At 43.7% G+C, this 26558-nt stretch overlaps 1 protein-coding gene and 1 long non-coding RNA gene across 17 annotated transcripts in view; one reads left to right on the top strand and one right to left on the bottom strand.

The window, feature by feature from the left end:
- The window catches only part of Myt1l (myelin transcription factor 1 like), a 393059-nt gene that overhangs the window by 125234 nt on the left and 241267 nt on the right, over positions 1–26558 (bottom strand). For 13 of the 16 annotated variants that reach the window (XM_029484681.1, XM_029484687.1, XM_029484691.1 and 10 more), the window contains exons 5-7: positions 22760–22913; positions 14744–14798; positions 14530–14563 (exon numbers count right to left, since the gene is read on the bottom strand). In XM_029484681.1, coding sequence (XP_029340541.1) covers positions 14530–14563; positions 14744–14798 — 89 coding nt within the window. In that variant the 5' untranslated portion in view covers positions 22760–22913. Of the gene's footprint in view, positions 1–12360; positions 12427–14112; positions 14176–14529; positions 14564–14743; positions 14799–22759; positions 22914–26558 lie in introns of those variants that run through there. The other 3 variants (XM_029484695.1, XM_029484696.1, XM_029484697.1) reach the window with 2 other exon arrangements.
- LOC110307426 overlaps positions 1–26558 on the top strand; it is a 95320-nt gene that overhangs the window by 43388 nt on the left and 25374 nt on the right. The window contains exons 3-4 of the long non-coding RNA XR_002379384.1: positions 120–302; positions 1518–1639. This is a non-coding gene — a long non-coding RNA (uncharacterized LOC110307426). The remainder of the gene's footprint in view (positions 1–119; positions 303–1517; positions 1640–26558) is intronic.

Below are 26558 nucleotides of genomic sequence, written 5' to 3'. Positions count from 1 at the left end.
AACTAGTCAGAGACATTGTTTGGGAGCATAGCACTGCCAATGGGTCACATCTTCTTGGACCTCAGCCTTCTGTATTTGTGGCACCTTGTGTCAGGTCTGTCACTTGTGTTTGTCCCCAGAGGCGCTAAAGTTCAGCAGTGGCTATGGAGAGTTTGCTGCATGGCGTGGTCCAGCTGAGTGCCAAATAATATCAGAATGGGACTGAGCCCTCAGATGTGCCAGGAAGACACAGCTTGGAAGAACTACCTCTTGGATACAGAATCTCCAGTACCTATTTCAAACCTGACTTCGATAATCAGAACGTGAGTAATGGCAAAAATTGCTTTTAATTTTTAATTTTTTCAAAGTACCATTAACTCCCTTCCCTAGAAAAATTTAAGAGTAACATTTTCTAATTAAAAAAATCCTTAACTCCATGCATTTATTTTTTATTGTGTTTTTAGGCGATATAAAAATATAACCCTGTTGCCCTCATTAATGACATGAAATGCTAATGGTTTTCAGGACTTCAGACATAAAGATTGGCCCCTTAGTGTGCTTGGTGCCTATACTCCCTCAATGTTTAGTGACAGTCATTTGTGCCCTCCCTCCCTCCTTCCCTCCCCGTCCCTCCCTCTCTAGCGTCTCTGAGGTGTCAGAAACAGTGTTCAGCCCTGGATGAGCTCTGATGGAGGCAAGGGAGCCTGCCTGCTTTGGGCCCACTATGTGTCCCTAACCACAGCCACTCAGCAATATTACCTATGCTGAGAAGGCCCACAGATACAGCTTAACTGGGCAGGAACAACAGAGTGGGCTCATTTTCCAGAAAACTTAACTAGTCAGAACTCTCTGTACCTGGAAGCATTTCTCATGGGGAGGCAAATTCCAGACTATGACCTACAGAAGGACAGACTTCCAGGATTTAGAAAGACTCTAACTTTATTCTGAATATTGACGTGATAAGAGAACGTCTCCTCCAGGTGGAAGGGGCTGCTCAGACTGCAGAGAGTTACGGGGGTGGAGGTGTGTGAAAAAGAAGGGGCTGTCCAGTCCTTCAGAAAGTACCAAGAAATAGGGTAAGGACCGCCCCTGCTCTGGGGTCTTTTCCTCTTCAATGTGAGTCTGCAAAAAGCTTGGTTGCTTCATTTTATCAGCTAGAGACAAAAATTTCATCTTTATTCTGAAGCTAACCTGAAGGAATCTGATACAATGAGAGGCCAACATATATGACAGGCTCTGTTCACCATCTCAGCATGATTCACAAGTGCCCTCTAGTGAAAATCTTTAGGCCCTGTCCACATATTTGGCCACGTTCCACCCAATGGCCAGAGCCCAATTCTCCTTTGTACTGGGCTTGGTGGAGGGGATAAAGAGAATTTTCTGGGTGGCTGATCCAGTAGCTGAAGGCCTCATACGGGATTGCTTCAGTCTAACCACAATCAGTGCAGAATGCCCAGAGGGCATGCTGACGACCCACTGTGGCTATGATTTGAGGTGGCTATGGAGGGTGATCTCTTAGTTCCTTCCTCTAATTGTAGGCCTGGAGCTCAAGGCTGAACAGCTGAACACTGAGTTATGGAATTCATGCTTGCCTATTCCCCAGTAACCCGTTCTTTGACTCAGCTATGAAGAGACAGTCATACCTAGGCCCACCAGGAGAGTAAGTACCCTGGGAGATCAGCTCATTCCCAAAAAGGGTGTGGTATTGCTTTACATGCTAACCCTTCTTTCTCCCAGAATGCTCTTGCACAGATATAAGTAAAGTGATCAGTCTTATAAGTGGGCAGTATTCTGGATAAGCAAGAAGTATTTTAGACATGGTTACACTGCATCCTATCTCCAGAGAACAATAAGGGCTTCCCACTCTTCCACGCTAGAAATGTGGTATACCCAGACACAGTCTACAGTCCTGACACTGAGTCCCCATGTCCTATACCCAGTCAGAGAAGCTAATCTCACCAGGAGAAACCAAAGCCCTGAAGGTATCTGCAAAAATACTACTCTATCAGGTATTTTCAACAAGAGAATCACATGATTTTCAGCAGTCTCAGGATGGAGCCTAGCATCATTACGATATCTAATGATAAGGGCAATACCTCATAGTAAGTAAAAGTTTAAAAAAATTTGAACTACAACGTTACAGCTATAACATGAAGCTAACCAAGAAAAGAAGAGCCATGATATATTAAAAGCTACAAACAAGAGCATCCAGGTGTGTTCTCACCCCTGGGAAGGTCAGTGATAGAAACTGAGTGCTAGGACTTGTTTAAGAAGTATGTTCAATCTTTATTTGAAATTCAGGTTTGAGCCAGTCTCAATGTTTCTCTGGCTTCTCCTGCCAGCTGCATTCTCCGGGGGGCCCACAGTGGGCACTTTTACCCTGGGGGCACCACAAAGGGCGCTTACACATTCCACTCTTCTTCAGCTGCCCAGAATCTCAAATATTCAAGAAGAAAGTGCCCTTGTCTTTTCTCTTTCCAGTGCCCCATGGCTGGGGATGGGGTGGGTCCTGCTGTCCTGGGAGTCCTGTGTATGCCTAGGACTAAGGCTGAAGATGCCCCCAAATAGCTGATGTTATCAAAATAGTGATAACAGACTCACTTCCAGGATGGCGTGGTAGTAGAAGACTCAGGGCTGGATTCCCCAACCCCATCTTTTCAAACTTGTTAGAATCAAGTTGGGTCAGAGCAAGAAATTTGTCATTGGGTTCCTTCCTCACTCATCATAGGTAATGTGCTTGTTTTCTTAACCTCTTGGTCACCTTTGGAGTAAGTGAGTAGGGGTGGATAGATGATTTCATGGGGCTGGAGGAAAAAAAGGCCATCTTCAAATTGGGTAGAAAGAAACAGAGGGAAGGAAGACTGCAGCTAAAAGAATTAAGTCGCAGTAATAGGAAGGGACACTGCCCAGGGATCTGGGATTACTGTACATCTCATGAAGCCATTGCTCCTATCCCTGGGACTGTGATTCTAAGAACTCAGGAACCCTGAACGAAAAGGAAGAGGGAACTTGCCACATCTTGGTGGGTTGGCTGTGTCCTTCGACATGCCTGATTAGGAGGCTACCTCTGCTTTGTCAGCCTTGCTGACTCCTCCCAGTCCCTCTGTGGCCACTGTCCTCATCATGACTGCCCTATCCCAATATGAAGAGGAGGGGACAGGTGGGTGGGAGATGCAGCTCTTATGGTCACTTACCGGCTCAATGGCCCTTAGTACCATGCTAATTTCTGCTCTAGAATTGTGGTGGCCATGGAGGCTTGGGGGAGGGTTGTACTGGTCAAACTTAAGAGGCAGAGCCATAGTCTCATTCCTATGCATGGGAAGACCCTCCCACATTGCTGCATTGCCCAGTTGTACCTCATTTCCCAATTCTTTTCCTTGGTGAGATTGGTGGGCACAGGACCCCTCTGCTTTTCTAAAGGAGATTGTGACACTCAGGCTCCCTTGTTCTCTTGCCACCTTTGTCATTCCAGCTGGGAGCTAAGGACTTATTCAGAGTACAACAAGCCACCTGATTGGCTGGGATGATAAGAAGTAGGCAAGAGTGCAGTGAGATGAATTATTAATGGGGAGAATTGCATCTAAGAGGTTTGCGTGTCCCTGCTCCATCCTCCCTGGAGTCTCAGGAAATGAATCCTTTTGTACAGGCAGCATCCTTCCGTGTTATCCCATATAGCCTTAGCCTATGTACAACCCTGCAGAGTGGCCACTGAAAGACAGGAGCAGAGTTGCAGGGCCTGAAATTATACAATGGCACTGTGATCTCTCCACAGGAGGGAGGATGGCGTATCCCAATACATTCAGAGCAGCAGAAGCTCCAGAGACAACACAGGTCTTTTCTCAGTGGGGAAGAAGAGAATCCTAAAGGGTTTTCATAGTTTCCAGCATGCAACCTGATAATCTTCCATCTTGATGCCTTTCCTTTGTTATCCACTGGGCTCCATGAAGCAGTGAAAGTAACTGTATAAAAATGGGAGGTGTGTCCAGAATACCTTTTAGGTCTCAGTGTATGGGGTTGGCCCTGCAGGACCTGAGGTAGCAAGGAGTAGCTGACCCTGGAAAAGTGCTTGTTCCATGTTCTGTGTCTTCCTGAAAATTGTTGCCTCTCCTCCCCCTCTCAGTCACTGGCAGTCAAAGTCACCATCCTGGTCACTAGTATATGTGTTTTTCTTGGGGTGGTGATACTGGGTAGGGATGCCGGGCAGACTGGGGACCCTGGGTGTGCTGTACATTTTGTGGATATCAAAGCAGGGGTGTTCACCCCATTTGTACAGGGTTGCTATTCATAGTTGAAGTGTGATTTCTTGTTGTATATATATCAGGGAGTTAGGACTTGAATCTCCATTCTCTGTTAAATCTCAGATGAGATCAGGACTGGGTGGATGGTGAGGTAGCCTGGGTGGGCCTTTGTCAGGGCATCCTACTTGGTGGCTTTGGTTTGAATTTGTCCACACTGAGAACCTTATGAGCCTTATTAGCTGCCTTCTCTTTTCTACATCTCCATTTCTTTTTCTACAGAGGCGGTTTGGTCAACCATGGTTGTCATTTTGTTCTTATTGACAAACTCAGAGCAACAGAATCCTTGGGATACTGAAGCTCAGATGGTTGAGCCATACCCACAGTTTCAGATACAGCAGATCTTGATAGGACCTAGAGGTTGCCTTTTCAGAGTTTCTGGGCCATGCATCCATTTGCCAAACATCAAGAATACATGAGGGTGGGTTCACGTTTGCATCTGTGTTATCAGGTGGGTTAATGATGGATCTTATAAGCCACTGTGTGCACCTGACAATATCTAAAGCTACACAGAATACTGAAGTCCCACTGGATGAAGGTAGTGCCCCAGCCGGGAAGGGTTACTTCCTTTTAAGGTTGTTGTTGTTGTTTTTCTTTCTAACTTTAGTTTGTTTTCTTATATATTTCTGGTTGTGAGTCTATCCCTTAATGCTAAGCCATCTCTCCTGCCAGAGTTTGTCTTCTAACCATAACTTGGTACAAAATTTTGGACACACTGGTCTATGTAAGGCAGTGGGGAGCCCAGAGAATACATAACAGGTCTTTGAGAGTTAAGAGTCTAGGTAGCACCTCCAATTACTCCTCCATTTCCTCAGTGTGAATATAAATGATGACAGTTGCATTACAGATGCATGGATGGAAAGAACAAGAGTCAGCACTGCTAATACGAGGTTCTGTGAAAGTCTCCAGTGTGTGTAATGGCTTGTACGTGGCTTTCCCTCCACTTGGGTGCACTGTGGCGGGGAGGTGTTCACGCCTTTAAGATGATGGGCCTTATAGGAAAGGCATTATCAGGGGGGATAATATCAGGGATACAACCACTCAGAACAAGGCCCTTGGCACCTGGCCTTGGGTTTGGAGAACTTGAGCTGCTGAGTCCCCTCCAGTCTCTGCTTTCCGGCCTACTAGAGTCAGGTCTCCATTTCAGGCTCCCTCATACAAGGTCAATCAACAAGTCCAGTCTGGGACATTTTGTAACAGCAATATGAAATGGACTGGATACTGATTGGAAATGCTGAATTTACCAGTCATGAACCAGTCTTCCAAGTCATCTTAAATCAGCCTGACTGGAAGCCTGAATTCTTCCACCTCCCTATACCTCATCTCTATCTCCCTACCTCTCTAATAAATAGGGACACACATCCCTGAGAAGATGTTCCCAGCAGCATCTTCTGAATACAGCCTCCAACCCAGCCCTCAGAGTCACATTGCCAATCATAAGAATGCCATTGTCAGCAGATACCACCTCTTAGGTGAGAACTGGCTGGAGTCACAACACTGAGGATCTGAAGGGATACTGTTCCTTACTGCACAGCTGGGCCAGTACCACTGACACCTGCCTTCAAGCAAGCTACTGGGCGTATGGAGATATGAGAAGTAGCTGTTGTTTCCTATAATTCCTTCACAGATGAGTTTAAGAGTGAACCATGGACTTTTTGGTGGGTCAGCACTAGCCACACTACATATCCATTTCCCGTGTACACTTTGCTCATGTTCCAAAGTGGTGATGTTCATATGTATCTGGTTATCCAGCAAGATGTCAGGATGAGGTAATTGCTAAATCCAGACTTGACCTATTCAGATCAAAGCCCTTAGAGCCAGAACATGACTTCCTCTCTTTGAAATTAGAATTATTAGAATGAATATATATATATATATATATATATATATATATATATACACGTATGTGTACATATACATGTATATATACATTCCATTGGCCAAATATAAAGAATACATATAAACATATTATGAATATTTTTTTGTGAATCAAATCTACTGAGTTACTGGGGATTCAGGGGCCCAATGTGTGGCAGACAGCAGCAGACTTTTTTTTTATTATTATTTTTATTTATTTATCTATTCTATTTATTCATCTATTCTATTCTATTTATTTATTTATTTTAGGAAAATGGCCCAGAGACTTTTTAAAATAAAGGATTTACTGTAATAATAAAGGTTAACTGCTACCACAGTCCAAAATGATGGTGCCCAAATGTATCTGCACACATACAGCTCCTAGTACGGCCCCAGAGTAGCAGTGATCAGGGACAGCTACTTCACCCAGATAAATCCCTAGGTCTCGACATTTTTTCCTTTTTGCACTGCTGTGGTCTGCTCTCAAATTAATGTTAAAATATGTATGCCCTGACTCGTGATTTACAGAATTGGTGACAAACAGTAAAAAGGACAGGCATGCCATAAAGCTTATGGATGAGGTGACGGCAGGCACAATGATGCCTCATAAAGATCGGAGGGGAGTAAACACAGATAGGCTGGCTAGGTGGCTGTGTGCTCTGAATCCCTTATAAACATCCCATGGCGCGCCCTGCTGCAAGGCAGCCCCGTCGTTAATTAGAACATCCGGCAGACGCTGCAATGTATCCATGCACCCAAGTGGATCTTCATTTTTCACATGCGGGGCCTTACTAATTAAAATCAGCTTTGCAATTAAACGTGGAAAATTGTGTTAAACTTTCAAGCGTGGTTGGGAAAAAATGCAATTATTTTTAGGGTGTTTTATTTCAATGCAAATGAAATTTCTATCTACATGAAGCCAGGGAAAGCAAAGAGGATGGCATAGGGGCTCTCTCTGTTCCTTCTCCCTTTTCTTTCTTTCTCCCCCTCCCTTTTTTTGGATTATGGATGCTCCTCTCAGTTGCAAGCTGCACTGCTCCCCTATCTCTCAGCCAGTACCTGGCTGGGTTCCAAAGCTTTTAGTGAGTGCTCTCTGTCAAGGCATGAATAATATCACCCCGAGGCTGTTGGCAGAATCCAAATGAGGCGTGCATACATCAGGAAGCCAGCCCTCCACTTTAGCTCCCAAGCAAGCTCCTGTGTAGACAGGCAATTATTCACCCACCGGCTGCCCTGGCAATCACGCTGGTGGGTGGAAAGGTGCGTGAAATGGAAGAGAATTTGAACAAGGAGTACGCACAACAAGCTAGCGAGGATCCAGTAATTTCCTAATAAAAAAAGAAAAGCTACCATTTGAAGCTTGTAAATTTAAAAATGGGAACTGAAAGATTTAGCTTAGTGTTTGCTAAATTGGTGAGGGCTGAGATATAGCTGTTCTCATCCCCTAACTTCAGAGTGCTTGTGAAGTGCTCGGAGACGGCAAGCCTAAGTTACGCTTAACTTATTAGTTAAGCAAGAACCCATGCTTCACTAATAACTCATTTAAACAAAATCTCAGTAAAGAGTTCAGTGTAAATGAAATTGGTTAACTCTCAAATCAGTCCAGAAGGCTCATGAAACACACAGGTAACAAATATGTCCAGGCCATGAGCCCCTTATTCTTCACCACTGGGGGTGTGGGGAGCTTTTATAGAAATCAGTTATTCACAAGCAACTCTAATTCATTTCAAGAATATACACATAAAATTTTTGTGAATAAAGTTAAATTCCAGTTCTTATATAGTATTTAAATCAACCTGTATTAAATATGACTTCAAAATTTTGTTGGGAAAATTAAAACAATGCTAATAAAAAATAAAGTAACAGGGATTTTTAAGGATGAAAATAGACTTCTGTGGGAATTTTTGGACATTTGGCTTCATAGCTCATGTCTCAGGGATGGTTCATAAATGCTCCAGATGAATGATGGTGCCTCCTGATGAAGCATTTGGGCCACACTCACACCGTCAAGGCTGGCAATTGTTTCTTTCACTTGTTTGCCATCCAGCCAGAAAGAACCAGCTTTCAGCTTTTGAGAGGACACCTGAAATGTCCAGAGACAGGTTCCACCCTGTGCCTGTGCAATGCTAGGGTCTTCTGAAGCCTTTGAAGGGCCATCTACACTTGCAGAGTTGCTCATAAGGAGCCACTTGCTGAGATGCTAAACCTTGGGCCCTCACCTGCTTGGTGAGGTCAGGAGGAAGCCATGGAGCAACTTGCTGACTGTCACACTAGTGAATTACAAATGTCCCATTTCCCATACTGCTGGCATGCAAGGAAGACCTGGTCTTTGTCACTTTAAATGCCTGCAGGTCATACAAGCCAGCTTGGGCACGTTGGGTAGAAAGTGCAGTGGTACCCAGGCTCTGGGACCTAACACTTCAGGAACTCAGAATCACTGAGTTTTTTTGTACATGTCTAAAAAGTGAAACTCCAATTGCACCATACATTTGGGATTCTCAAGTGTCTTTGGCTTTCTCTTGACACAAAGTAGGATGAGCCTTATAGTCTTACAGAAGCAGGGTAGCTGCACACAGGGAGCTACACACAGTGAGACAGTGTAGGTGACAAAGGGAGGCCATCTTCACTGTGTGTAGAACAGGCCAGAGGTTCAGAATATAAGAACTGCTTCCAACCTTCAAAGCATACTGTGTTAGGTCCCATCCTTGCACACATGACTTTGTCATATTCACAACTAGTGACATGAAAAAACATACAGGACAAAGGGAAGACTTGGGTGAACAGTCTAGTGACAGTTGTGAAGGTCATTGTATGTTCTATGTTAGTGTTCTGAGAAGCCAAGCCCAAATTACCTGACAGGGGCACTAAAATGGCAGCTGGGCTTGGATCCCCGTTGTCAGCAATCCAATGCTCAGATATCACTGGTGTTCAGTGCCAAGAGGATGTCACTCAGAGTAAAACCAATGCAATGCTTCTGTTAGACACCTGGGAGTCTTTCATTCATCTTTCTCATTTTGTCCTGGTTGCCAGGAGACTCATCTTGAGTTTAGTACTGTATGGACCATAGCACAGCCTGCATGTCTGACAAACTATGCTTCTATTTCCTTTATATGTTGCACTAGCTTAGCTTTCAATTTAACTCTTAATTGTGTAGTTGGACACAGGTCTACCAGAGACCATGGATTGCTATGAGTTACAACAGAAACAAATACCTACCAGCAGTTTATCTTTTTGTTAACACAATATAGGAACCGACGTAAAACATCCCTAAATGCATATTATAATCTTACTCTGATCATAATATTTAATTCTAAATATTACATTGTGGACTGATTTCCCAACTTACTGTCTACTTTCCCAGGTTTTACCTAGCAGTTGGTTCTCCACTACTCATTTCTCTGAAGTCCACACTCTTGTCTCCATCACCCCAGAACACCCATCCTTCCCATCTGCTTTGACAGACATAGCACCCACAAGGAGACAGACCAGTGCACAGAGCCTCACCCTAATGTGCTTAAAAAACACAGAGACAGCAAACTAAATGGGTGAGAAACTACTGATTTTCTTAGGAATTTCCTTAATTAAAATAAAGGACTATATAATAGGCACCATTTTACCATGGGTAATTATTTCCCCCACATCTACCTCAGATCATTTTGTGCCTGTTCAAAGAGACATTTCAAAATATTAAAATAACAGAGTGGACTAAGGTGGCGTTGAAATTACAGCCTTCAGGAGAATGCACTTGACAAGAAGTACACGGATAAAGGGATTGGAAGGGCAAGAAATCCCACCTAACCAGGCTATGGTTCCCATGTCTCCTGACAAGTGCCGTGTCTAAGTCATATCAGACACGAGCACCAGGCACTAGCACCAAAACTGTCCTGGTGGACTGTGTGCAGTTGAAATGAGAAAGGACACGTCTCAGGAGAAGGAAATACTGCAGACAGTGGTTATTTTAAAACCAGGAAATTCAAAGCTAGACACAACCAAAATCTTCTAAAATTGACATTCCAGCAGCCCTAAGATGTTAAAATGTATGATTTCTCAGCTTTGCTTAGCAATTCTCACCATGGCCTGAGGACCCTGGAGGCCATGGCCCCCCAGATCCCTGTCCTGAGGCCTCAGGTCATTAGTGGTACAGAGGAAACCAGAATCCAGGTCTCCACACTGGAGCCATTTGTTTTTACCCTTACCACACAACTTGTGCACCTCTGGTGAGCATTTCTCTTCACACAGGAGGGAGGGAGTCAGCATAAAATAGCACCACCATCTCTATGTGATCAGGCTTGTGGGGAACTTTTCTACCTGACACAATTCTGTGAATTTCCTCACAGTCCACCTGGTTTATGCCAGCACCAACTTTGAAATGGGATATGAGGTCCAAACTGCCTTCTGGCCTCCCTCAGAACCCATGTGTAAGCAGAGATACAGCTCATGGAACCTGTGAACTCACACTGCTCATGGCCATGTCAACCCATGCCTTCTAGGAAACCACCTTGTGAGGAGTCTGAACGTGTGACAGAGATGACAGGAGAAGAGAGAGCTAGTTACTCTGACTTGATTGTGCTCACTGTGGCCATGCCTTGAGATGGCACTACAGAACTGGTATGCACAGCAATTATTTGTTCTCAGAATAAAATCCAAAGACTGTTTGCAATCATCCTTTAAGATTTGCAAATCAAAATAATCTTTAAGATTTCCCTCCCTCCCTCCCTTCTCTCTCTCTCTCTCTCTCTCTCTCTCTCTCTCTCTCTCTCCTTTCATCTCTTCTTTCTTTACAAATCTCTGGCCATGAAATATCTAGCACAATCCCAGTTAAAATTTGTGTAACCAAATGTAATAGTTTCTTTTCATATCAGTGTAATAGACACTAAATATCACCAATAAGGAGATGATTAGATGATACTACCCACAGTTTGCCAACTATTTTTTCTGTTGGGCACACAATGCAGTCTTTAAGCACATATACTAAGACCTCACATGTGTGATTCTCCACAAAGCAATGTTTATATCTTAGTTATCCGTCTCATTATCTGATTAAGCAACTTGCAATTATATTCTGTATGAAGAGTGATATAACACATTAAACTTAGTAATTGAAAGCAAAACATTCCTAGAGAACAGTGGCCCGTGTATCCTTTGGTATGTCATGGAGGAGGCCAGACAGCGATCTCATGATGGGCACTCATTAAGCAATCCCATGTGTCCTTCTGTGCCAGCATGGGGATCTGGGAAAGGTGCATAAATTTTCCTTTGATTTTTTACAAAGTAACAATCAAAATAATGGCTTGATTTCCCCCACAAATGAATGTTTCACTGGAGAGGAAACAGAGAGTGAAGACAAAAGAGAGGTCACGCTGAGTATCCCCAGTGCACTCATCTCTGATGAGATCCGTCTGGCTGTGGGAAGTTTGTAGAAAAGGATGACCTTACTCCTTAAAACTTGACTTGTCAAAAATAAGTGAGAACAATATCATAATTACTAGCAAGCACTCCTCACCTACCATGTCTGGGCTGTCATACAGCAGGAAAGACCCACCTGTGCTTCCTGTCAGAGCATATGTGAAGCCAGCATGAGTGTGACAGGGGTGTGTAAGGCGCTCTCACTGTGGTGAATTTGTAGATAACCTTCTTCTACGTGTGCTTCATAGCCCTTGCCACTAGGGATGTGAAACCCCAGTATTTGTGGGTTTCACAGCAGAACCATATTTTTCCAGGACTATGAGTGTGATCTGTCCTAACTTTCAACCCCTGTGCAATCACTGCAGTTGTCTGGGTATCATTTCAGTCTATGTGTCCCAGCAGAAGATCTCTCAGATGATGGATGAGACCACAGTTACTGCAGAAAGTTCAGCAGCTCCTGTGTTAATTTAACTTCAGAGCTTCACCATCCTCAGCTCATGGAGGGAGAAGTGAGGAGGCAAGGATAAGAGGTCCTCACGAATCGTAGGAAGCCCCAAGCCCTCTGTATGCTGAGCATGGGCTCATGGGTGATATGTAAGACTCATCATAATTTGTGCCAATTTGTATATTGTTAAGATTGTGGCATAGAGTGGCTTATGCTTTGAGAACTGTATAGGAGATGGAACGACATGGAGAAGTGAGAGAAAAGAAGGCAAGGATGGCATGCATTAGATCCCCGAACACCTACCCACATGTCTTCACTTGCATTGGGTCTCTAAACAAGCCATCTTAGACAGCACATTGTGAAAAAGGCAGGCATTACCTTCTGTGTCGTGCATATTTGCCACTGACGTGACCACTGCCGTCGCAGCCTGGAGTGGGACAGCTGCAACAGGAAAGAGCTCATTATATAGCTGAATGGGATTCCATGGGCACTGATGGTGATGAGCCTCCAAGAGAGAGCGAGAGAAAGAGAGCGAGAGAAAGAGAGAGAGAGAGAGAGAGAGAGAGAGAGAGANTTTGCAAATCAAAATAATCTTTAAGATTTCCCTCCTTCCCTTCCTTCTCTCTCTCTCTCTCTCTCTCTCTCTCTCTCTCTCTCTCTTCTTTCATCTCTTCTTTCTTTACAAATCTCTGGCCATGAAATATCTAGCACAATCCCAGTTAAAATTTGTGTAACCAAATGTAATAGTTTCTTTTCATATCAGTGTAATAGACACTAAATATCACCAATAAGGAGATGATTAGATGATACTACCCACAGTTTGCCAACTATTTTTTCTGTTGGGCACACAATGCAGTCTTTAAGCACATATACTAAGACCTCACATGTGTGATTCTCCACAAAGCAATGTTTATATCTTAGTTATCCGTCTCATTATCTGATTAAGCAACTTGCAATTATATTCTGTATGAAGAGTGATATAACACATTAAACTTAGTAATTGAAAGCAAAACATTCCTAGAGAACAGTGGCCCGTGTATCCTTTGGTATGTCATGGAGGAGGCCAGACAGCGATCTCATGATGGGCACTCATTAAGCAATCCCATGTGTCCTTCTGTGCCAGCATGGGGATCTGGGAAAGGTGCATAAATTTTCCTTTGATTTTTTACAAAGTAACAATCAAAATAATGGCTTGATTTCCCCCACAAATGAATGTTTCACTGGAGAGGAAACAGAGAGTGAAGACAAAAGAGAGGTCACGCTGAGTATCCCCAGTGCACTCATCTCTGATGAGATCCGTCTGGCTGTGGGAAGTTTGTAGAAAAGGATGACCTTACTCCTTAAAACTTGACTTGTCAAAAATAAGTGAGAACAATATCATAATTACTAGCAAGCACTCCTCACCTACCATGTCTGGGCTGTCATACAGCAGGAAAGACCCACCTGTGCTTCCTGTCAGAGCATATGTGAAGCCAGCATGAGTGTGACAGGGGTGTGTAAGGCGCTCTCACTGTGGTGAATTTGTAGATAACCTTCTTCTACGTGTGCTTCATAGCCCTTGCCACTAGGGATGTGAAACCCCAGTATTTGTGGGTTTCACAGCAGAACCATATTTTTCCAGGACTATGAGTGTGATCTGTCCTAACTTTCAACCCCTGTGCAATCACTGCAGTTGTCTGGGTATCATTTCAGTCTATGTGTCCCAGCAGAAGATCTCTCAGATGATGGATGAGACCACAGTTACTGCAGAAAGTTCAGCAGCTCCTGTGTTAATTTAACTTCAGAGCTTCACCATCCTCAGCTCATGGAGGGAGAAGTGAGGAGGCAAGGATAAGAGGTCCTCACGAATCGTAGGAAGCCCCAAGCCCTCTGTATGCTGAGCATGGGCTCATGGGTGATATGTAAGACTCATCATAATTTGTGCCAATTTGTATATTGTTAAGATTGTGGCATAGAGTGGCTTATGCTTTGAGAACTGTATAGGAGATGGAACGACATGGAGAAGTGAGAGAAAAGAAGGCAAGGATGGCATGCATTAGATCCCCGAACACCTACCCACATGTCTTCACTTGCATTGGGTCTCTAAACAAGCCATCTTAGACAGCACATTGTGAAAAAGGCAGGCATTACCTTCTGTGTCGTGCATATTTGCCACTGACGTGACCACTGCCGTCGCAGCCTGGAGTGGGACAGCTGCAACAGGAAAGAGCTCATTATATAGCTGAATGGGATTCCATGGGCACTGATGGTGATGAGCCTCCAAGAGAGAGCGAGAGAAAGAGAGCGAGAGAAAGAGAGAGAGAGAGAGAGAGAGAGAGAGAGAGAAAGAGAAAGAGAGACAGAGAGACAGAGATTGACAGACAGACCGACAGACAGACAGAGATGACCAAGGGAGGATGTTGTTTATCAGCAGTTTTGGGGAACTAGTTTCATCACTATAGCAGGCTGTGAGGAAGCTGCCTGTGACTTTTTAAATACAGTGCATCCATTCAGAGGCGAATTTTCTGAACCACTGCTGGGGATGCCTTCCACCCACAAAGCACTAACCTGAACAGCTCTTGTATGGCTGGCTCCACAGGAACTGCAGAAAGATGGAAAACAGAGAAAAATTTATCGTGTGTCACTGGTACTCTTCTTCCATGGAAAATTACCAAAAGGTTGGTGGTGTTGGGGGTCAGGGGTCAGGGGTCAACTGCTCTAGCAGTTCTGCAGGATGAGGGCTACCTAGTCAGCCTGGGGGACATGGGGAACATAGACTTACCTCGAACCCCTTTGGACCGTGTGCGATGGCGCTTCTCCTCAGCGTCCACGTCCATCTGGGAATAGAATTTTAGGTGGTCAGTGCCTTTGTCCAGTGAATTCTGATTGCTGCTGCACTGTAGTCAGAGGCCCTTAATCTTGTGTAGCTCTATAAAGGAAGGCCTCCATAGGGCAGCATAGGTAAGTAAGGGCGGAACAGTCTTAAGTGTGCTCATTTAGGGGTAACAAGGGAACATAGATCTTGTAATCACTAGGCTTCTGCCTGCTCTAGCCACAGATTTGGATGGATCTCCAGGGATCCAGCTCTCCTCTTGAGGACTCGATTAGAACACTTTTGGGTGTCTGCATTGGATTTTATACCAAGAAAAAGAAGACACCCATTATGTTTACAAGAAAGCAAAAGTATTTAGATTCTTTTTATAGAAGGCTGGATTAGTGTGATGAAGAGTTTAGAGAAAAGAGGGGTGAGCATAACATCATTCATACCCCTGGGGCTTCATTTCCATGTCGTCCAATATAAACTGTCTGGGTTCTTTTAGGTACAAGACCTATGCCCATAGCAGAGAATCCACTATCTTCATAATATTTGGAATGGAAGAGAAGCCCCTGATTGCATGAGTGACATTCTGCTAGCTTTCCCCCTCTCTGATAGAACCTTAGTCACATTAGATGTCTAAGTTCTACTTCATGAGAACCTTGCACCATTCCTGTAAGGAAATTTTCTTTATTACATTTCTTTTATCAGTTAAATACCCTGGAGTTCTGAACTCATGACGGGAAAGCCACACCTGCTCTAAAGGTCCCCTTTAAGCCACAAGGATGAATAACCATAAGGTGGATGTTTACTAATATCTTATTCACCAAATATTTCCACAATATAAGAATACCTTAGACATGAATATAAATTTATCCAATGGGTATGTATTAGATTCTACTCAATAAGATAGAGGTGCTGATAAAAGACAGTGGTGATAAAACACAAACAGTAAAAACATCTCTCAAATTACTGGATGATCATCTGTCAACTCCATCTGTGATTTCTTTGCCATCCTCAGTATGGATAGGCTACACTCCTGGGCAGAAGATGGGGACCTTGTGACATATTCCATGTATTGTCTGATCAAAGCCACTTACACCATGGAAAGAGTTACAAAGCCATGTTAGAGTGGAGCAACCAACAGATGCACATGGCTTGCTAGTGGCACAGCTCAGTGTGTATACCTGCCCTTGGCTCCAAGTTGAGGTACCTGCACTTACTCTCTATGGATATAATGTGGTGGCTCCAAAATACCTCATATAATAAGAAACATAAGCCCATTCAGTGAATGTAATATGTCTGCTTCAGATATAGTGCCACACCCTATTTAGTAAGCAAAGGCTAGCTTCAGAAAGGAAGAGCTCATGGAAAGTACATGTTCATGGAATGCTGTGGTAACCGGGACTCATATAGCCATGCATGGAAAGAGCCTGTAACTTATCCCTGCACAAAGGTATTTGAAGGGTTCTTTATGGATGAATAGATGGGTGGGTGGGAGGATGGATGGATGTAGCCATTTTCTGAGAAACTGCAGGTCTAGAGGTAACAAAGGACAGGCAGCATATTGAAAGGAACGTCTCATGGATCAAAGGAAGAATGGCACTTGAAGGAACAATGTGAGGCCAGGAGGGGCAAGGTGGGCACAACTAGCCAGAGGCACGGTAGGTAGCAAGAGTGGGTAAGTCATAGAAACATTATGGAAGAAAGAGTGACTTAGCTGTACTCACAAAAGATAGCTCAAAAGATTAGATTAAGAGGGCTTACATGATCACTTAGACAGGCCAGGCTGGGATGCTGCCCTAGCTAACCCTGTGAACTGGCCCCTTATTCCTAGAACATACTGGGGAGGGAGGATTGATGTAATAAAGGCACTGAAGAGACTGTTGAGGGGGATGCATATGGTACAGGAGTTTTATGGGCATCTTTTGGGTCCTATACTATCATGGCCTCTGTGTAGTTATTGCTGGAGCATTAAATATCTGAATGCTGTAGTTTAAATAGCGCCCAAAGGGAAAAACACACAGAGGCTCTAAAAAATCTATTTAACATGAGATTTCAAAATATAGCAAAATTTTAGCAAAGCTGTTCTGGATCCATGAGAACAGTGAGTCAAGCCTATGGTGAGGTACAAACAATGTATCTTATAAGACCCTGTGAAGTTTTCCAGGAGATAGGGAGTTGGTGGAGGGGGCTTTTAAAGTCCTGTCCTTTAAGGAATTTAAAATCGCATTACAAGTGTGACGGTAAATTGAGCTGAGAAATACTCTCATTTGGAGAGAGTAAAATCTGTGGGGAAGGGTAGAGAATCTGATATTTGAAGTTAATCAGATGTTTCCAGTTAAGATAGGGTAAGTAGAAGATATTCCAGACAAAGGATATAGGACATGCAAAACCTCCCGGTCTACTGTAGGATTTGTTAAGGGTTACTATCCACAGGGGCTGTTCCTGACTTCAGAAGGGAACAGCTACCACTTTGTCTGGCACATTTATGCACAGTCTGGTGGCTAAATCTGCATTTATGATGCTCCTGGTTGATGTTCAGGAAAGAATGTCTAACCCAAAGTATGGCAGTCCCTGCTCTTTTCCATGCGCATGGGATGGGGACACTGGCTTCCTCATCTAAGGCCTCAGGTAGCCAAATGAGTACTCCTTTATTTTTTATATTGAAATTTATAATCCTTTCTTTGTTGCTGCTGCTGTTGTTGTTAGTATTACTATTACTATTGACAAGGTCATGTGATGTAACCCTGGCTGGGCTGGAACTCACTATCTAAACCAGACTGCTTCCATATGCTGGATTAAATGCATGTGCCACCATGCCTGGCCCTTTCTGTATTTTTATTTGCTTTACATATACGAGTCAATACTGCTTCTGGAAATGGACATCTCTTTTCCCACTAATTGCTTATCATGTAATCACAATACTCCAGCCATGCAGAACGGTCTCGCTTGTTCTGTGCTGATCCCCACTTCCCAACCCCATCATCACAGGTTGGCTTTATTTTTCTTCTCTTCTCCTCTGGCCCTGCTGGTTTTTCCATTGTTAACCCTGTTGGGATGACAGTGGTTCTAGAATGTACTTTATTTTCTCTCAAACATTTGTTGCAATGATGATTAAGTGATAAATATATTTTTTAAATGTCTAACCCAATATCCTACATACAGCAAATACTAAATAAATGGTGAGTGACTCTTTCTTTCCTTTTGGCTAAGGAAATAGCATGGTAAAACATTTCCAATTAGTTTGCATTCTATCCTTACAGATGTTCAGCAAGTGCCAACAGTATGGTTCAGATTCAGCATAATGCACACACTGTGCAATGGCATTTTCTAATGTCACACCTAATAGTGTGTGGTCACAGGCCAGGTACTCCTGCAGCCTCCTCACATACTCTTTTAAGGTTCTATGCCCTGTACCCCTGCCATCTTGGAGAGGTGGCTGGCTTTCCTCTGGTGACCCCTCCACCGGTGGCACCGGAAGTGGCAATTAGAGTCTGGGCTATTCACAGCCCAGGGGCTTTTAGCTCAAGCTGCAGGAGCTGCTGGAGCTGCACCCAGGATGGCACCGTGATCCCATCGCCCGGCTCTGCCCTCCCTGTGGCTGGATGTGCTTCCCCCACTTATTGTCTGGGTCTCCAGTGCCCCTTTCAGCAATGTACATTAGGAAGTCCACACTGAAAGGTCTACTCTAGCATCCATTCTTTTCCCTTTGAAGTCTATTTTTAAACTAATGGTAGATTTTTTTTCTAAAGAACTTTTAAGTGGTTTTATACTTAAGTCTCGAGTTTAAGAAAGTGGTTTTTGTGCTAACAGAAGCTATAGGAATGAAGTATTGAAGAAAGAGCATGTGACTTATTTTATAGCACATAAACTTTACATTTGGAATCAGGATTTATCTTATTACTTAGATCTTAGCTCTTCCAATAAAACACAGGTTGGGCCTCGGTAAAGAAGTGATAGTTTAAAAGTATTGTATTCTCATGAAGTCCGTGGAACCTACAAGAACTTATCTAGGCTGGTTTCTGTACTGACTGCCTGCAGGTTATAACTGGGCCAGGAAGAAGCTGTATTTTGGGCACTGGGATTGTGGAAGACAAGCTTTCTACATCTCCACATGTGGACCTTCTTTCCCCTCCATAGTGCTCCTTGTAGGACAGGACCAGAGGAGGTCCTGGATTGGCAGCGGGATGTTGGCGGCTTTGAGTTACACCCTAGAACCTGAGCTCTTCCTTAACCCTGCTTTATCATCCTACAGTTATTCAAGAAGCAGTTGTCATCTTTGCCAGTCAGCTGACCCTGTCTTCAGCTCTTGCTATTTAAATCTATCTGTTTCTCCACTGGTTATTCACACTAGAAGGGCAGATTAGAGAAGGGGCAGAGGCCAAGTTGTACGGAAGACAGGATGAGGAGGAAGCAAAAACTCTGGAGAGAAGAGGTGTGAGGATGCAACTGTGTGGGTTGGTGTGCCCCACTAGCACCTGTTCTGCAAGTCACTGTCTCCTAGGTAACAGACATACCATGCATACAGCTCCTCAACAGAACATGTGCCCAAACTCCGCTCTGACTCACAGACATTTGGATCATAAAACCCATCTGTGAAGGTCAGCAAGAAAGAAATCATATGCTTTGGTCACTCCTGCAAAGTGCAGAAACGGAGTGCTAAAACAATTGAAAGTGGCTTTCTGAAGTAAGATCATACCTTCATTTAGATTGCTTGATGTTGTGAGAGCATGCTGGTTATTGGGATCTAGATCTGATATTCATGTAAAATAAGAGATAGCATAGGTTCAAGAGGTTACAGAAAAGTTAGGAGAGAGAACTAGGCTTCTGATTCACAGTGCCAGTGTAACATTACTCAACTTGTCTAATCTAATCTGAAAATCTCATCAGATAGAAAGAAAATATTAGGTGGATAAGACAGAGGTATAAACAAACCCTCTGACTGTCTGTCTGTCTGTCTGTTTTCCCATCCTTCTTCTTCCTCTTGTCATTAGTAGGATGGAAATATCCATCTTGCCCTGAGATGCAGCAGCTGTGCACATTTGGGGGCCAGTGCTCATGTCTGGGAGGATGCTGACTAAACCCTTAGTACAGAGATGATAGTAGGAGATGATTTTCCTGACTTTCTCTTGGTCACCAATAGCCAGAGCTGAGTGGTGGCATCCCCATAGGATGCTGTGTACTGTCCTACTGAGCCCTATTCACCCACGATGGGATTCAACTTTCTTGCTCCCAGTGTGGTCTGAGCTGGTTCATAGGGCAGTCCAGCAACCATGTTTTCTGGGGAAACCTAGGTTTCCTTCAGCCCTGAGGATTACTGTTCTCAAGAGCAGTAGCTGGCTGACTCTCAGAACCCTTAGAGAACCTTGGAGAAGTCAGACCTAAACCTACACATAGGACTTGTGTGATTTTCATAGGATTGCATCCCTACCAGGTCTTAACCCAGGATGCTGTTAGCCTGGACACTGTGACACGGACTTCAAATGCAGGATGGAGTCCCTTCTTGTAAAGTAAAGAAAGGCTCAGAGCATGCTCGTCTCCAATGTCTAAGCGTTCTTTCTCAGTGTTAGTCACTCATTTGTTCTTAATCCATCGTCTTAGAATACTTTTCTCAAAACTCACTTTAAACAAGTTTCCCAACACTGTACTGCCTCATGAGGTCATCCAAATATTCCCATCCTTATCTTCAGATCAGAGACAACCTATTCTCTGCATCTCTCCTCCTTACTGGAGAGGTACAAAGACCAGAGAGCTGACTAGCATTGTGATGGGTTGGAAAATCAGCAGCTGCTCCACCTTACCCAGAGAATGTTCTTCCCCTGGATGACACTGGCGTCGGGCTTCAGAACATGATGGACATGGCCCAGCCTTTCGTTTGTATGCTTGCTGTTTGTGCTTACCTAGCCAACTTGCTGTATTTAACTTGTTCGGACTACAGCCCCATTCATGCTGGAGCAGAAGGGTTTCTCCTATGTGTAGATCTGCTGTTTTTATGTCTGCTTAGAGGCATCTGCCTTGCCCCTAACTCCTTCTACTGATAGGGAAATGTGTTGTTTTATTTTGTAGATTTGATTTCTTCTCTCACAGAAAGTAAGTCACAATATGCACACCTTTATGCAAATGTTAGAGAGTTTTCTAAAAAGATAATGTTAATTTATCTTAAAATATGTGGAAAAAAATCTATGTACTTTTTAGTCAAGTATGATTACGCCTATTTCTAGAAAGACTGTCTACCTAACGGCCTTGTTATTTCCTTTCCTTCAGCAAGACAGAGTCTAAATGCTGCTTGGCTCTGCTTCCTTTAACTACCAAGGGTGAATCACCAGTCAGCATGCTGGCCTTTGGGCTGCTGCATCTTTGTTCATTTGTCTTCCTTTAAAAACAAACTTTCAAAGTCTGAGCATTTTCACATGCAGCTCCATAATGACATGCTGATTGGGGTTGGTAGCTGTCCATGCTTGCCATTTTGTACCTTGGATTCTCCCTAAGTAACTTTAATTATCAGGGCAAGGATTTCATAATTCAAAATTCACATATGTTTTGACATAGAAAACTACTGCCCAAACCTTTCATTTATTTATATATGTGAAATTATACTAGCAAATCTTTAGTTTACAATTTCCTTAGAACCCACACCCAACTTTATGTAGCTTTTATGGGAGAGAAAAATCCTAAAAGAATATAGGACCTGTGACTTATATGAGCATTTAAGGGGAAGAAACACAAGACCCGTCAGAATGTTGGCTGAAATCAACTGCTTCAGATTATAAAATGAGCAGATATGGAGTGGGGAAAAGAGTGGCTTGAGAATACATAGCGCAGTTAAGAAGCTTCCCCCCCCCTGTGCCCTGATGTCCTTTACACCTCAGTTTTAACATTGTACAATGTTCTGAGTAAGAGCCACACTGCCTCATAAGCTTGAAGTGAGGGCCGGGTGGCTGTGAATGCTTACAGAAGATGAGGAAGGACTTGGAAGGGCTTTGCAAATTTTAAAATACTCAGCATACAATGAGGAGCTGTGATCTCCGTGGGTCCCAGGGATGGCACCTGCACTGTGGGGTTGCCATCAGTTAATGGAACCTAACTGTCACTAAGCTGTCCCTGTTGGAACAATTTCCTGTGACAGGTGTGCCCTTTCTAGGACAAGAGCACCCCTCCATCTGAGGACACCACACTGCAGGGAGCTTTCAAGGATGGAGCTGATATACACGCATTCACAGAAGATTTCTCAGGGAAATATCACAATGAAACCTCAACCAAAGACAAGAGGGAATAAAGTCCTAGAAACTGTATAAGGAAAAGCAATGGACATTCAATGTGACAATAAGATTCTCAGGGGTGGGCTGATGGCATGTGTCAGAGAGACACTGTGGAATTCCTTTGTGTAGGGTCGGAGAACAGAATTTCCAGCCAGGGAAACAATTGCACATCCCATCTACACCCTTTCTCCTCCCTGCCTGACACACCATGACAATCATGATGTCAGGGTTATGTTCCTGTCAATGCCTAGGAGGTAAAAGTTGCCCAGGTATTCCAAGGCCCTGAGGTGTGCTGGGTGTGAGAGGAGCAGGGAGGCTGCCACAGAAACAAACAAGAGTTATGGAAGTGGGCTGGAAATATCCCTACTTCCTTTCTAAGTCCCAGTACTGTGGCACTCTCCATCGGAGAGGAAGAAGGATCAGACATGAGAGAATAGACCGGAGGGAGGGTTTCACAGGGGGAAGTAGAGCTGTGGTAGGGATGACAAGATGGAGACATCCGAAACGCAGAGCTACTGGAAGGCACTTGAAGAGGTCATGTAAGGATGATGGAAAGTCAGAGCTGCCAGAACAGAGGATCCGGTGCCCAGGCTGAACACCCATGGATATCCTCACTGATGTTGTCTGGAACAAGGAGTGTTGCTCACAGTACTATACACTAACAGTCCCTACTCAGTGTGGAGACAAGGGATGACATCCTGGGGATACAGGTGGCTCTTACCTTGTAGGAAGCCTTCTCTCCTGAGGACGGAGGCAGGGTGACTCCGTGGGCAGGATGCAGGCCCAGAGCCAGCTCTCTCTAGGCTTTCCCTGGTCCTCCCCAGCTTGTGACTGTGGCCAAGTCACTTAATTTCTCTGTGCCTCCATTTCTCCATCTGTAAAAAAGAAAACCATTAAGTACCTAGGGATCTCATAAATATATTGGGCGATGATATTAATGGGTAGCCTCCATGACTGACATTTCACCTCTCCCAAGGACCAGAATACCCATGGGCTAGCCACATTTCCCTGCATTTAAGCCAGCCTTCCAGCTCTGAGGCAGGGCTTCCCTGGCCCCTGATTAGGCTAGTACACTCAGGAAACCTCCAAAGCACCTACTTCTTAAATCTGGGATAGAACCTACCCTCACAGAGGCCTTGCCGGTGAGTGTCACACTAGCATTCATCCTGTGAGCCTCATTTCATTGTGATTTCCTCAAGGATTTTGAGGCTTGCTGATCTGGACTAGAGAGATGGCTCAGATGACACTTGCTACTGAGGTAGATAATTACAGTTTGATGCCTGGAAGGGTAGGACTGACTCCCTTAAGTTGGCATCTGACCTATATGCACATTTCATTTATAACCCCTAAAGAAGGAAGGAACAAACAAATGGACAAATAAACAAAAGAACAAATGGATTACCTCTAGTGCTAGAATATTTTAAGGAACATTTTGATGTCCTTTGTAACCTCTAAAGTTAAAGCTAATTTTATGAATAAAAAAACCCACCAAACAAACAAACAAAGAACAACCTGGCGCCCAGTAGGACAGTGGCACCTGAAACCCAAGTTTCCCATCAACATGGTCAGCCTGTTCACATACTCCCAGAAGGATAAAGGCAGAGAGAGGTTAGGGTAGGGAGGCAAAGTTTCATGTAATCCTAGGGGAGCCCAAATGGGTGTCACTGATGTTCCCTCAATATTCCAGTGTATTCACCGCTGCACCTGTCTCGAGCAGTTCAACCACTGCTGTGCAGTTCTCTGGGGCTGTGACCTCCTCATTATCTTAAACCTTATCAGATCAAGTGTCAGAGAAAGGCTCCTCTCCTTAAGATGGCAAGCTGACTCTGGGCAGATGCCTAGAGATATTCTTGGAACTTATAGATAGTTCTTTTCTATAGACAAGAAATCCTTTAGATCTTGGAATGTATAGCTATAGATATTTCAGTTCCTCAGCTTCATATGGTCCACCTGCCCCAAAGTATAAGTTCACCATCATTGGCAATTCTCCTGAGAGCAACAGCACACTCATTGGTTGAGGTAAATAAGAAGGACTCAACATGTCTGCCTTTGGCCTAGAAATCAGCATTCTTCCAATTACGTTGGGCACTAGGGTCTGTGCTGTAGAACCTTCTCTCGTAAACCTCAGTCTCTGAAAAGCTGTCTATATAAACAGCAAGTGAATGTCTATGTGCAAATGTCTCCCCAGGCACCTAATCACACTAGACACAAATTAGAAACAGATTAGAACAGGTGCGGGCTCTTTCTCTTTGACTTTTACATTTAAAGAAGAATGCCCTATGTTCTGCTTTTACTAGAATAGTTTCATTTAAATTTCTCAAGTGTCCTTCATCAATGTCATGGCACAGTCCTTTAAACCTGGCAGGCACCAGGCAAGGTGTGATGCTTGATATGCCTGCACCCCATGGTGCTAATATGGACTTCTTGTTTCTATAAGAAGGAAGGAATGGAGAGGGAGGAATGATGGAGGAAAAAGGGAGGGGGAAATGAAAGGAAGAGGGAGCGAAAGGAGATTAGGAAGAAGGGATGGAGATGTAGAGAGAAGCAAGGAAGGAACAGAGAAGCAGGGATGGAGAAAGAAGAAAGGAAAAGGAAATCAGAAGACCCAAGACCCCTATTCCCATTGACTAGAGGAGGAGGTGACTAGTTTTAATTGAGGTTATAATGTTATGCCTCCACCAACCAGTAAAATTTTGAATAGTTAAATGATTTAGATCAGACAGAGTTGGGTTTTCTATTAACTAATAACTTCTATTTTCTAATAACTGCACTTATTACTTCATGGTCTACCTGTGTTGTTTCAACTTCTAAATTAAATAATACACCAAATATATTTAAGCTTATTACTGATTGTTCAATGAATTATAGAATCTCCATGAACCACATATTTTAGTGGGTAAGCATCTCTGATTCTCTGCTGTTCATAGGCACGTATGACATGAAAGGGCAGAGAACCTTTCCTTAGCACACTCCAGCCTTTGGGTCTGGAAGGGATGCTGCTAGTGATAAGCAAGAGAGAGCTCACTGGGACTGTATCCTTGGTCTTCCACAGGGCCCTAGCAGCTCAGTGAAGTGGGATAGATAGATACTGCTACACACATCCATGGACAAATTTAAAGAAATAATGGAGATTAAGGCTAGCATAGTCACTCTTAAAATAGGCAGAAAGATGATTTGGGGCATAAAGAAAAGTAGGAAGCATCAAAGAAGAGAATGGGGAAATTCTAAGACTATTCTTAAGTCAGTAGAAAATCTATGGCCAACATTAAGCTTACAACTGAATAATCAATAAATGAGAAAGCAACATCTGAGAGATAAGAAGTAAGCAAGTTAACACATTGGCGGCAGTTTAATTGCAACGTAACTCTACCTTTTAGATTCTTCTGAAAAAAGGATTCTGTAACTAACTAACATTCAACTGAATGTCAGAATACCAAGAAACACAAGCTGATAGTTCAGAATGCTTAAAATTAAACAATTAAATCATGTATTAATGAGTGACAAGCAAACCAACTGTGGTCCAGCTCATTTTTGGCAGAAATGAAATTGGATCTGAGATTTCTGCTTGTTACACTTGTCACATAAAGCATACTCATTTGTGGGGTTTTATTTTGCTAACAAGCTATGTGATATGATGCTTCAGAGGCATGGAAGAATAGGTAATGACATTGAGACAGAGTGAGTTCCTGCCTGCAGGCTGCTGAGCTGACTCAGAACAACACACTGGTGAAGGCAGCCTATTGTCTCCCAGGGCCAGGATCAGGAATAGCAGAGCCCTTGTAGCCACAGATGGGTGAGGTGTCCTGCTTTGTGTGGCCAGATCAGAGCCTCTCCTCTTTCTTGGTTCTTAGTCCATTTTTAAAAATAGTAACTCAGAGGCAGGAATACCCTCTGGGAACTACATTTCAGGAAAATGAGGTCTCACACCTAATTTATTTCTGTTTATTTGCTTTTGGAAGCTCTTGCTTCCATGCATGTCTGTACAGGGTTCTTAGTTCCCTAGGGCTGGGCATGTTCTGCCACAGCCAGAATCACACCCTACCTGAAGGTCAAACTTGTCTGTTTTTGGTCATCCTCCCAGGGTATCTGGAGGTTCCCTAAGCAGAAGATCACTCTTTTGGATAAATCTGAGGCTCTGTGTCCAGTTATCTCTTTCCTGGAATTCTTTTCTCTTTAAGGAGACAGCTCTGCGTCTCTTCTGAATAAGGACTGTAGATTGTCCAAAGCCCTGCATATAGGATGTGCCTCTTCATCTCCTCTCACCATTGATAGTCTCAGTGTGACACTGATTGTCCAAGAAGGTCAGGGTATGGCTTTGGTCCAGCACTCCCTGCTGGAGTCACTCTGGATTCTGGCTGCTCAGAAGCCTAAGCTTTCCAGCAGCCTAATGACTTGGTCCTCAGTCTGGTCTACTGGAATTGTGTGTGACTCTCCTTTTGCATTAATGCTCACCCTTAGTACATAGTACACTATAGAATCTCCCATACTGAGTTCAGTCCTGGTCACCTGGGAAGTACTGG

This window comes from Mus caroli, chromosome 12, assembly GCF_900094665.2.
Source record: "Mus caroli chromosome 12, CAROLI_EIJ_v1.1, whole genome shotgun sequence".
Classification (NCBI taxonomy): Eukaryota; Metazoa; Chordata; class Mammalia; order Rodentia; family Muridae; genus Mus; species Mus caroli.
Note: the sequence above shows the minus strand (reverse complement) of the source record. Positions and strands in the feature narration are given on the sequence as shown.